The 12,038-nt window shown below is 41.2% G+C and overlaps 1 protein-coding gene across 2 annotated transcripts in view; it reads left to right on the top strand.

Moving 5' to 3' along the window:
• syt3 (synaptotagmin III) overlaps positions 1–12,038 on the top strand; it is a 170,069-nt gene that overhangs the window by 143,786 nt on the left and 14,245 nt on the right. For both annotated transcript variants that reach the window (XM_061981388.1, XM_061981390.1), the window contains one exon: positions 4,309–4,438. In XM_061981388.1, the coding sequence (XP_061837372.1) occupies positions 4,309–4,438 (130 nt within the window). The remainder of the gene's footprint in view (positions 1–4,308; positions 4,439–12,038) is intronic.

Here is a 12,038-nt window from a genome sequence, read left to right on the forward strand (position 1 = left end):
GTGTGACATCATCAAGTCATTTATAATTAAATTGGCTAATAATAAGGCTAAAACATATATTTGAAGATAAATCTTAGTTTTTTTTCTATTTCTTGTCAGTCTTTTCTCATTATTTTATGTATTTTTACTCTGTTTGCACACTTTTATTTATTTTATTTCTCCAATGTGCCATAAAACAGAGGTGCATTGAGCAAATGTCCCAAAAGTGAAAGACGTAAAGCAGTAGTGTTCAAAGTGTTGCCAAACAACACAAGAGTGCGTCTAAGCTGTGTTCTCTTAGCACTTATGAGACTGATAAAGGTTGGTTTGCTTGCTTCTGGAGCTTTTCTGTGGTAATGCACACTCCCTGGGCTTGTGGTGGCGGATCTACTTGCCACTCGTGCAACGAATACTCTTGTGACCGCTTTTATTTGATTATGCAATGAATACATGACGTAAGATGCACCTCTTTCACTTTTAATACATCTCTACTCGCTAAATATAGTGGCAAAGTAGATCATTTCTGCTACGTCTTATTCTCTGGCAAAACAGCCACGTATGAGGTGTGTTGTGAATCGGAGTTACGTCACACCTACAGTTACCAAGCGGAAGGAAGCGCCACATCCACAAAAATGAATACATGGAATTACTGGATTATGTTTTTAAGACGGCATTCGTTCTTTTTCGATGCAGACTCAGTGATCACGGGCCAAGAATTGACATGGCTTGTCGAGCAGAAAGCATTGTATAGTAACTACTTGGTACTGACGATACTGAAAAAAATATCAGGTATCGATGTATTTGCATTGGCATCAAATTGGTATCAAAGTATTGATACTTTTGACAATGTTTGTAAATGTGTGTGTTTGTGTATGTTGGCATTTAAAGATTTAAAACAGGGGTGTCCAAAATGTTTCCACTGGGGGCCAGTCCCCTAAAGTTTGGTCCCGGAGACGCGAAAGGGTCTCAGTCATAAAATTGAAAAAAAATATATATACATATATACCTGTGTGTGTGTGTGTGTGTGTGTGTGTGTGTGTGTGTGTGTGTGTGTGTGTGTGTGTGTGTGTGTGTGTGTGTGTGTGTGTGTGTATAAGTATATATATATATATATATATATATATATATATATATGTATGTGTGGGAAAAAAATCACAAGACTATTTCATCTCTACAGGCCTGTTTCATGAGGGGGGTACCCTCAATCGTCAGGAGATTTTAATGGGAGCATTCGCATACCATGGTTTATATAGGGCACAGAGTGGGTGGGTACAGGCTGGCCTAGGGGCGTGGTGATTGGCTCATGTGTTACCTAGGAGGTGTTTCCGTCTATGGCGGCATGTTGTTACAATTTCGCTGCGCTTGTTGAGGGATGACAGGTCTGGACGGTAAATAATAAACAGTTTCTCTTTCAAGCATAGGTTGCATCTTTTATTACCACTATTGTAAGGTGTGCTGGATGCAAGAATTTGCCATGTTATTGAATATTCAACATTATTGTCTTTGAGGTCCCAAATGTGTTTGCTGAGTTCTGTGGTATTTCGCAGGTTTTTGTTCCTGAAAGAAGCCTTGTGATTGTTCCATCTGGTTTTGAATTCACCCTCGGTTAATCCTACATATGTGTCGGATGTATTAATGTCCTTGCGAACACATTTGGGACCTCAAAGACAATAATGTTGAATATTCAATAACATGGCAAATTCTTGCATCCAGCACACCTTACAATAGTGGTAATAAAAGATGCAACCTATGCTTGAAAGAGAAACTGTTTATTATTTACCGTCCAGACCTGTCATCCCTCAACAAGCGCAGCGAAATTGTAACAACATGCCGCCATAGACGGAAACACCTCCTAGGTAACACATGAGCCAATCACCACGCCCCTAGGCCAGCCTGTACCCACCCACTCGGTGCCCTATATAAACCATGGTATGCGAATGCTCCCATTAAAATCTCCTGACGATTGAGGGTACCCCCCTCATGAAACAGGCCTGTAGAGATGAAATAGTCTTGTGATTTTTTTCCCACACATACATATATTGCGCTCTACTACGGTATCGAGCACTATTTTTTGGATAACCTTATTAAGACATATATTTATATATATATATATATATATATATATATATATATATATATATATATATATAAATTACTGCTTTGCGCACTCTTGGCATTCTTTCAATGAGCTTCAAGCACACCTGTGAAATGAAAACCATTTCAGGTGACTACCTCTTGAAGCTCATCGAGAGAATGCCAAGAGTGTGCGAAAAAGTAATTAGAGCAAAGGGTGGCTATTTTGAAGAAACTAGAATATAAAACATGTTTTCAGTTATTTCACCTTTTTTTGTTAAGTACATAACTCCACATGTGTTCATTCATAGTTTTGATGCCTTCAGTGACCATCTGCAATGTAAATAGTCATGAAAATAAAGAACCCATTGAATGAGAAGGTGTGTCCAAACTTTTGGCCTGTACTGTATGTGTGTATGTATATTGTATATATGTGTATATATTTTATCATTATTATTTAACGCTTCAATCTCTACATCAACTGTAGGTCTATATGTCGATAAATAATTAAAAAAATTTTTTACGCGTTACCCTTTTTGTCACAGAAAATTCTGTTTTTATGGCAAAAACACAAAATATGCAATATTTTCCCCCAAAAAAGGTCTAAGTGGGTATATTTGATGTGAACTAATTAAAAGTCTCCAACAGGTCAATAATTCACAACAACATTGATTTTGATTTTTTTTTTTTTATAATCCCACAAATATATAGGGAATTCAAAAATGTTAAAAATAAATCCTCCCTTTTTTTTTTTTTTTTTACTTTCAACACTTTAGCCTCTCGATTAACTTCAGCTTTATCCCATCACTAAAAGTTGTTTTTAAGTTGTTTGTCAAATTAACCTTTGTTTTTTTCCGCAAAAACACAAAATATGTATTATTCACCCCCTACTCCCCCCAAAAAAAATTTAAATGGAATATTTGATGTGAAGTAATTGGAGCCTTAAATGGGTCAATAATTCATAACAACTTTGATTTTAATTCACTGCTATTTTTTGAGCACTACAGTTTTTTTTGGGTTTTTTTAAAAATCCCACTAAAATTATAGGGGATTCAATTGGGCCCCACTCATAAAAGTGTTATTTTTAATACTTAATTCTCTAAATCATATTGATCATATTGATTATAGGTATTCTGTTACGATCCGCTGCCCGGATCATAGTTTGTTTATGTTTGAGTCACGTGTTTTCAGCACCTTGAGTTTCGTTTGTTTCTGTTGCCATGACGGCAGATTATACACACCTGCCTCTGGTTAGTGTTCGGGACGCGCACCTGTTGCCCGGGCACTAATCAGAGGGCTATTTAGTCTTTGCCCTGGCCTCACTCGGTCTGGCTTCCTAGTTTGTTCCCATACAACTGTTAACGACTACTTTGATTCTGCTAGCTTTTCACGCTATGCTATTTTTTCCTGCTAGCTCCCACGCTAGCCCTTTTGTTTTGCCTTTTGTGCTACATGCATGTTTTTTGTTTATCCATCATATGATTTATATTTAAAATAAATCATTTTCCTACCTGCAAGCTGTGTCCGAAGCCGTCTGCATCCTTGGGAGAACCACACCCGCATCACTATGCGACCAAGTCGTTTCATATTCTTTTTTTTTCAAATGTTTTTTTGTTTTGTTTGTTTTATGCCTTTTTTTTTTTTAAGAAAATTTAGTTTATATGGCAAACACATAAAATATGCGATAATTTCCCTCCAAAGTGGAATATCTAAAGTAAAGTTATTTTAACCTTAAATAGGTAAATAATTCTAAACAACAGTAATTTTAATGCATAATGTTGTCTGTCTATCTGTGTTGGCCCTGTGATGAGGTGGCGACATGTCCAGGGTGTACCCCGCCTTCCGCCCGATTGTAGCTGAGATAGGCTCCAGCGCCCCCCGCGACCCCGAAGGGAATAAGCGGTAGAAAAATGGATGGATGGATGGATTATTTTTTTAGCAAAAACAGTTTAAAAAAAAAAAAAAAAACAGCATGCATGGCAGCTTTTTGTTATTAGAGGCAACATTTTCTTGCTACATTTCACCTGTTTGGTCTTTTATTCCATTTTTAACTTTTTTTTTTTTTTTTTGTGTCTTTTTTTGATCGTATTTTTAGAATGTGCAGCAGGCCGTTAAAAAATCACCTGCGGCCTGCAAACTGCCCCCGGGCCGCACTTTGGACACCCCTGATCGAAAGTTTCTCCCTCATGTTCAACGTTGTTAGATGACTCTCTCACTGGCTGTTTTTCCACACTCTCTCTGCCCTCATCTGTTCAGCATCGGCCATAACGAGGTGATAGGCATGTGCCGCGTGGGCAGCGATGCTGACGGTCCAGGGAGGGAGCACTGGACCGCTATGTTGGCCAATCCACGCAAGCCAATAGAGCACTGGCATCAGCTGGTTGAGGTAACGTGTACACCTTGACATTCCAATTGATGTTTTATGCATGACAATTTATGAGCAGCAACATAGCAGAGGTGGAGAACGTTGCAGGATGTTCTGAGTTGTGCGCTGGCAGAAGGGTCAAGGTGGAGGTTTGGGTTATTGTCAAGTATTTGCATTGCAGGAAATACATTGTGTTCTCATGAATACAGTAGCTGCTGTGCTGGCATTAAACATCCTGTGAGTGGGTCACACTGGTCAGTACATCATCATGAATCATTCACCAAAGTATGTCCACCTCCGCTCCTGTAGGTGGTGCCGTGTTCCCTTTTAGCCTCTTTGCATTAACCTTTTGCCTGCTTGACTGATTGCCGTGTTTCTTCAAATAGTCGTGGCCCCCTTATTGCAAATGTTAAAATAAGCACATTTGTTTGTGCTGTAAAAATGTTATTTGTGTCGTTGCGGTTTTTAAGTTACTCTGAAATACATTTTCTGACTCATGACGTCATGCACGCCCCCCCTGTCGAAATCCCCCCAAACTTGTCCCAAATGTTTGTGCTGGTTCAATCAATCAATCAATCAATCTTTATTTATATAGCCCTAAATCACAAGTGTCTCAAAGGGCTGCACAAGCCACAACGACATCCTCGGTACAAAGCCCACATACGGGCAAGGAAAAACTCACCCCAGTGGGACGTCGATGTGAATGACTATGAGAAACCTTGGAGAGGACCGCATATGTGGGTAACCCCCCCGCCTCTAGGGGAGACCGAAAGCAATGGATGTCGAGTGGGTCTGACATAATATTGTGAGAGTCCAGTCCATAGTGGATCCAACATAATAGTAAGAGTCCAGTCCATAGTGGGGCCAGCAGGACACCATCCCGAGCGGAAACGGGTCAGCAGCGTAGAGATGTTCCCAGCCGATGCACAGGCGAGCGGTCCACCCCGGGTCCCGACTCTGGACAGCCAGCACTTCATCCATGGCCACCGGACCTGTGCCCCCCCCCCCTCAAGGAAAAGGGGAGCAGAGGAGAAAAGAAAAGAAACGGCAGATCAACTGGTCCAACAGGGGGGCTATTTAAAGGCTAGAGTATACAAATGAGTTTTAAGATGGGACTTAAATGCTTCTACTGAGGTAGCATCTCTAATTGTTACCGGGAGGGCATTCCATAGTACTGGAGCCCGAATAGAAAACGCTCTATAGCCCGCAGACTTTTTTTGGGCTCTGGGAATCACTAATAAGCCGGAGTTCTTTGAACGCAGATTTCTTGCCGGGACATATGGTACAATGCAATCGACAAGATAGGACGGAGCTAGACCGTGTAGTATTTTATACGTAAGTAGTAAAACCTTAAAGTCACTTCTTAAGTGCACAGGAAGCCAGTGCAGGTGAGCCAGTATAGGCGTAATATGATCAAACTTTCTTGTTCTTGTCAAAAGTCTAGCAGCCGCATTTTGTACCAACTGTAATTTTTTAATGCTAGACATAGGGAGACCCGAAAATAATACGTTACAGTAGTCGAGACGAGACGTAACGAACGCATGAATAATGATCTCAGCGTCGCTAGTGGATAAAATAGAACGAATTTTAGCGATATTACGGAGATGAAAGAAGGCCGTTTTAGTAACACTCTTAATGTGTGATTCAAACGAGAGAGTTGGGTCGAAGATAATACCCAGATTCTTTACTGATTCTGATCATCATGAATCATTCACCAAAGTATGTCCACCTCCGCTCCTGTAGGTGGTGCCGTGTTCCCTTTTAGCCTCTTTGCATTAACCTTTTGCCTGCTTGACTGATTGCCGTGTTTCTTCAAATAGTCGTGGCCCCCTTATTGCAAATGTTAAAATAAGCACATTTGTTTGTGCTGTAAAAATGTTATTTGTGTCGTTGCGGTTTTTAAGTTACTCTGAAATACATTTTCTGACTCATGACGTCATGCACGCCCCCCCCTGTCGAAATCCCCCCCAAACTTGTCCCAAATGTTTGTGCTGGTTTGGGCAGCAAACATTTTTTTGTCTAATGATTGTAGTTTTTATGTTATTAATGTTTTATATATCTGGGTATTATCTTCGACCCAACTCTCTCCTTTGAGTCACACATTAAGAGTGTTACTAAAACGGCCTTCTTTCATCTCCGTAATATCGCTAAAATTCGTTCTATTTTATCCACTAGCGACGCTGAGATCATTATTCATGCGTTCGTTACGTCTCGTCTCGACTACTGTAACGTATTATTTTCGGGTCTCCCTATGTCTAGCATTAAAAAATTACAGTTGGTACAAAATGCGGCTGCTAGACTTTTGACAAGAACAAGAAAGTTTGATCATATTACGCCTATACTGGCTCACCTGCACTGGCTTCCTGTGCACTTAAGAAGTGACTTTAAGGTTTTACTACTTACGTATAAAATACTACACGGTCTAGCTCCGTCCTATCTTGTCGATTGCATTGTACCATATGTCCCCGCAAGAAATCTGCGTTCAAAGAACTCCGGCTTATTAGTGATTCCCAGAGCCCAAAAAAAGTCTGCGGGCTATAGAGCATTTTCTATTGGGGCTCCAGTATTATGGAATGCCCTCCCGGTAACAATTAGAGATGCTACCTCAGTAGAAGCATTTAAGTCCCATCTTAAAACTCATTTGTATACTCTAGCCTTTAAATAGCCCCCCTGTTAGACCAGTTGATCTGCCGTTTCTTTTCTTTTCTCCTCTGCTCCCCTTTTCCTTGAGGGGGGGGGGGGCACAGGTCCGGTGGCCATGGATGAAGTGCTGGCTGTCCAGAGTCGTGACCCGGGGTGGACCGCTCGCCTGTGCATCGGCAGGGAACATCTCTGCGCTGCTGACCCGTCTCCGCTCAGGATGGTGTCCTGCTGGCCCCACTATAGACTGGACCCTTACTATTATGTTGGATCCACTATGGACTGGACTCTCACAATATTATGTCAGACCCACTCGACATCCATTGCTTTCGGTCTCCCCTAGAGGGGGGGGGTTACCCACATATGCGGTCCTCTCCAAGGTTTCTCATAGTCATTCACATCGACGTCCCACTGGGGTGAGTTTTTCCTTGCCCGTATGTGGGCTTTGTACCGAGGATGTCGTTGTGGCTTGTGCAGCCCTTTGAGACACTTGTGATTTAGGGCTATATAAATAAAGATTGATTGATTGATTGATTGATTGATATGTTCATATGTTATACTTTTTATATTATTGTTTTATTATTCATGACTAGCCCCACCCCATTTTGTCAAAAATCTCCCCAAATGTGTCCCATTAGTTTGTGCTACATTTGTGCTGCAATTTTTTTTTTGTCTATTATAATTTTGTTAACGTTTTATACTTTTTGTTATTGTTTTATTATTCATAAGAATCCTCCACCGTGTCAAATCTCTCTAAACGTGTTCTTTTTGCTTTTGCTGCTTTTAGCTGCAAACATTTTTTGTCTTACTTTTATTATCGTTTATACTTTTTATGTTATTAACGTGTCACATTTGTTTGTGCTACATTTGTTGTGGCTTGTGCTGCACATTTTTTTTTTGTCCAACTATTTTAATATTTATGTTATCAATCTGTTGTTATCCATAACAAGCACCCCCAACCTTGTCAAAATATCCCCATTCTTTTGTGCTGCAAAACTTTTTTGTCTATTGTAGTTTTTATGGCATTGCGCTCGTTATGAATAATAAAACATTAATAACATAAAAACTATAAAACGTTAGGCCAAGAGGAGAAAAATTGAGATTTAGTCAATTCGAGATTAATAGAGTATTTTATTTAGGGGTGTCCCGATCTGATATTTATATCGACTATCGGTCCAAAATCAGCAAAAAAACAAGTATGTGATGATTTGTGCTTGCATGTAAAATGTGATATAATGTGCGATACAAGCAGTCCTGCAGCGTGTTTACTTGTGTGTGATATCATGTGCGATACAAACAATCCTGCAAGCGTGTTTACTTGTGTGGTATAATGTGCGATACAAGCAGTCCAGCATCGTGTTTACTTGTGTGTAATATCATGTGCAATACAAGCAGCCCTGCATCGTGTTTACTTGTGTATATCATGTGCGATACAAGCAGTCCTGCAGCGTGTTTACTTGTGTGTGATATCATGTGCGATACAAACAATCCTGCAAGCGTGTTTACTTGTGTGGTATAATGTGCGATACAAGCAGTCCAGCATCGTGTTTACTTGTGTGTAATATCATGTGCAATACAAGCAGCCCTGCATCGTGTTTACTTGTGTATATCATGTGCGATACAAGCAGTCCCGCAGCATGTTTACTTGTGTGTGATATCATATGCGATACAAGCAGTCCTGTAGCGTGTTTACTTGTGTTATATATCATGTGGGATACAAGCAGTCCTGCATCGTGTTTACTTGTGTATATCATGTGCGATACAAGCAGTCCTGCAGCATGTTTACTTGTGTGTGATATCATATGCGATACAAGCAGTCCTGCAGCGTGTTTACTTGTGTTATATATCATGTGGGATACAAGCATTCCTGCAAGCCTGTTTACTTGTGTGTGGTATTATGCGCGATACAAGCAGTCCTGCAGCGTGTTTACTTGTGTTATGTATCATGTGCGATACAAGCATTCCTGCAAGCCTGTTTACTTGTGTGTGGTATTATGCGCGATACAAGCAGTCCTGCAGCGTGTTTACTTGTGTTATGTATCATGTGCGATACAAGCATTCCTGCAAGCCTGTTTACTTGTGTGAGGTATTATGTGCGATACAAGCAGTCCTGCAGCGTGTTTACGTGAGTGTGATATCATGTGCGGTACAAGCAGTCCTGCAGCATGTTTACTTGTGTGTGATATCATATGCGATACAAGCAGTCCTGTAGCGTGTTTACTTGTGTTATATATCATGTGGGATACAAGCATTCCTGCAAGCCTGTTTACTTGTGTGAGGTATTATGTGTGATACAAGCAGTCCTCCAGCGTGTTTACGTGAGTGTGATATCATGTGCGATACAAGCAGTCCTGCAGCATGTTTACTTGTGTGTGATATCATATGCGATACAAGCAGTCCTGCAGCGTGTTTACTTGTGTGTGATATCATATGCGATACAAGCAGTCCCGCAGCGTATTTACTTGTGTGTGATATCATATGCGATACAAGCAGTCCTGCAGTGTGTTTACTTGTGTTATATATCATGTGCGATACAAGCATTCCTGCAAGCCTGTTTACTTGTGTGAGGTATTATGTGTGATACAAGCAGTCCTGCAGCGTGTTTACGTGAGTGTGATATCATGTGCGATACAAGCAGTCCTGCAGCATGTTTACTTGTGTGTGACATCATATGCAATACAAGCAGTCCTGCAGCGTGTTTACGTGAGTGTGATATCATGTGCGATACAAGCAGTCCTGCAGCATGTTTACTTGTGTGTGATATCATATGCGATACAAGCAGTCCTGCAGCGTGTTTACTTGTGTTATCTATCATGTGCGATACAAGCATTCCTGCAAGCCTGTTTACTTGTGTGAGGTATTATGTGCGATACAAGCAGTCCTGCAGCGTGTTTACGTGAGTGTGATATCGTGTGCGATACAAGCAGTCCTGCAGCGTGTTTACTTGTGTGTGATATCATATGCGATACAAGCAGTCCTGCAGCGTGTTTACTTGTGTTATATATCATGTGCGATACAAGCATTCCTGCAAGCCTGTTTACTTGTGTGTGGTATTATGTGCAATACAAGCAGTCCTCCAGCGTGTTTACGTGAGTGTGATATCATGTGCTATACAAGCAGTCCTGCAGCATGTTTACTTGTGTGTGATATCATATGCAATACAAGCAGTCCTGCAGCGTGTTTGCTAGTTATATATCATGTGCGATACAAGCATTCCTGCAAGCCTGTTTACTTGTGTGAGGTATTATGTGCGATACAAGCAGTCCTGCAGCGTGTTTACGTGAGTGTGATATCATGTGCGATACAAGCAGTCCTGCAGCGTGTTTACTTGTGTGTGATATCATATGCGATACAAGCAGTCCTGCAGCGTGTTTACTTGTGTTATATATCATGTGCGATACAAGCATTCCTGCAAGCCTGTTTACTTGTGTGAGGTATTATGTGTGATACAAGCAGTCCTGCAGCGTGTTTACATGAGTGTGATATCATGTGCGATACAAGCAGTCTTGCAGCGTGTTTACTTGTGTGTGATATCATATGCGATACAAGCAGTCCTGCAGCGTGTTTACGTGAGTGTGATATCATGTGCAATACAAGCAGTTCTGCAGCATGTTTACTTGTGTGTGATATCATATGCGATACAAGCAGTCCTGCAGCGTGTTTACTTGTGTTATATATCATGTGCGATACAAGCATTCCTGCAAGCCTGTTTACTTGTGTGAGGTATTATGTGCGATACAAGCAGTCCTGCAGCGTGTTTACGTGAGTGTGATATCATGTGCGATACAAGCAGTCCTGCAGCGTGTTTGCTTGTGTGTGATATCATATGCGATATAAGCAGTCCTGCAGCGTGTTTACTAGTTATATATCATGTGCGATACAAGCATTCCTGCAAGCCTGTTGACTTGTGTGAGGTATTATGTGCGATACAAGCAGTCCTGCAGCGTGTTTACGTGAGTGTGATATCATGTGCGATACAAGCAGTCCTGCAGCGTGTTTACTTGTGTGTGATATCACATGGGATACAAGCAGTCCTGCAGCGTGTTTACTTGTGTTATATATCATGTGCGATACAAGCATTCCTGCAAGCCTGTTTACTTGTGTGAGGTATTATGTGCGATACAAGCAGTCCTGCAGCGTGTTTACGTGAGTGTGATATCATGTGCGATACAAGCAGTCCTGCAGCGTGTTTACTTGTGTGTGATATCATATGCGATACAAGCAGTCCTGCAGCGTGTTTACTTGTGTTATATATCATGTGCGATACAAGCATTCCTGCAAGCCTGTTTACTTGTGTGTGGTATTATGTGCAATACAAGCAGTCCTCCAGCGTGTTTACGTGAGTGTGATATCATGTGCAATACAAGCAGTTCTGCAGCGTGTTTACTTGTGTGTGATATCATATGCGATATAAGCAGTCCTGCAGCGTGTTTACGTGAGTGTGATATCATGTACGATACAAGCATTCCTGCAAGCCTGTTGACTTGTGTGTGGTATTATGTGCGATACAAGCAGTCCTGCAGCGTGTTTACGTGAGTGTGATATCATGTGCGATACAAGCAGTCTTGCAGCGTGTTTACTTGTGTGTGATATCATATGCGATACAAGCAGTCCCGCAGCATGTTTACTTGTTATATATCATGTGCGATACAAGCATTCCTGCAAGCCTGTTTACTTGTGTGTGGTATCATGTGCGATACAAGCAGTCCTGCAGCGTGTTTACGTGAGTGTGATATCATGTGCGATACAAGCAGTCCTGCAGCGTGTTTACTTGTGTGTGATATCCAATGCGATACAAGCAGTCCCGCAGCGTATTTACTTGTGTGTGATATCATATGCGATACAAGCAGTCCTGCAGCATGTTTACTTGTGTGTGACATCATATGCAATACAAGCAGTCCTGCAGCGTGTTTACGTGAGTGTGATATCATGTGCAATACAAGCAGTTCTGCAGCATGTTTACTTGTGTGTGATATCATAT

Source organism: Nerophis lumbriciformis, linkage group LG24 (genome assembly GCF_033978685.3).
Source record: "Nerophis lumbriciformis linkage group LG24, RoL_Nlum_v2.1, whole genome shotgun sequence".
Classification (NCBI taxonomy): domain Eukaryota; kingdom Metazoa; phylum Chordata; class Actinopteri; order Syngnathiformes; family Syngnathidae; genus Nerophis; species Nerophis lumbriciformis.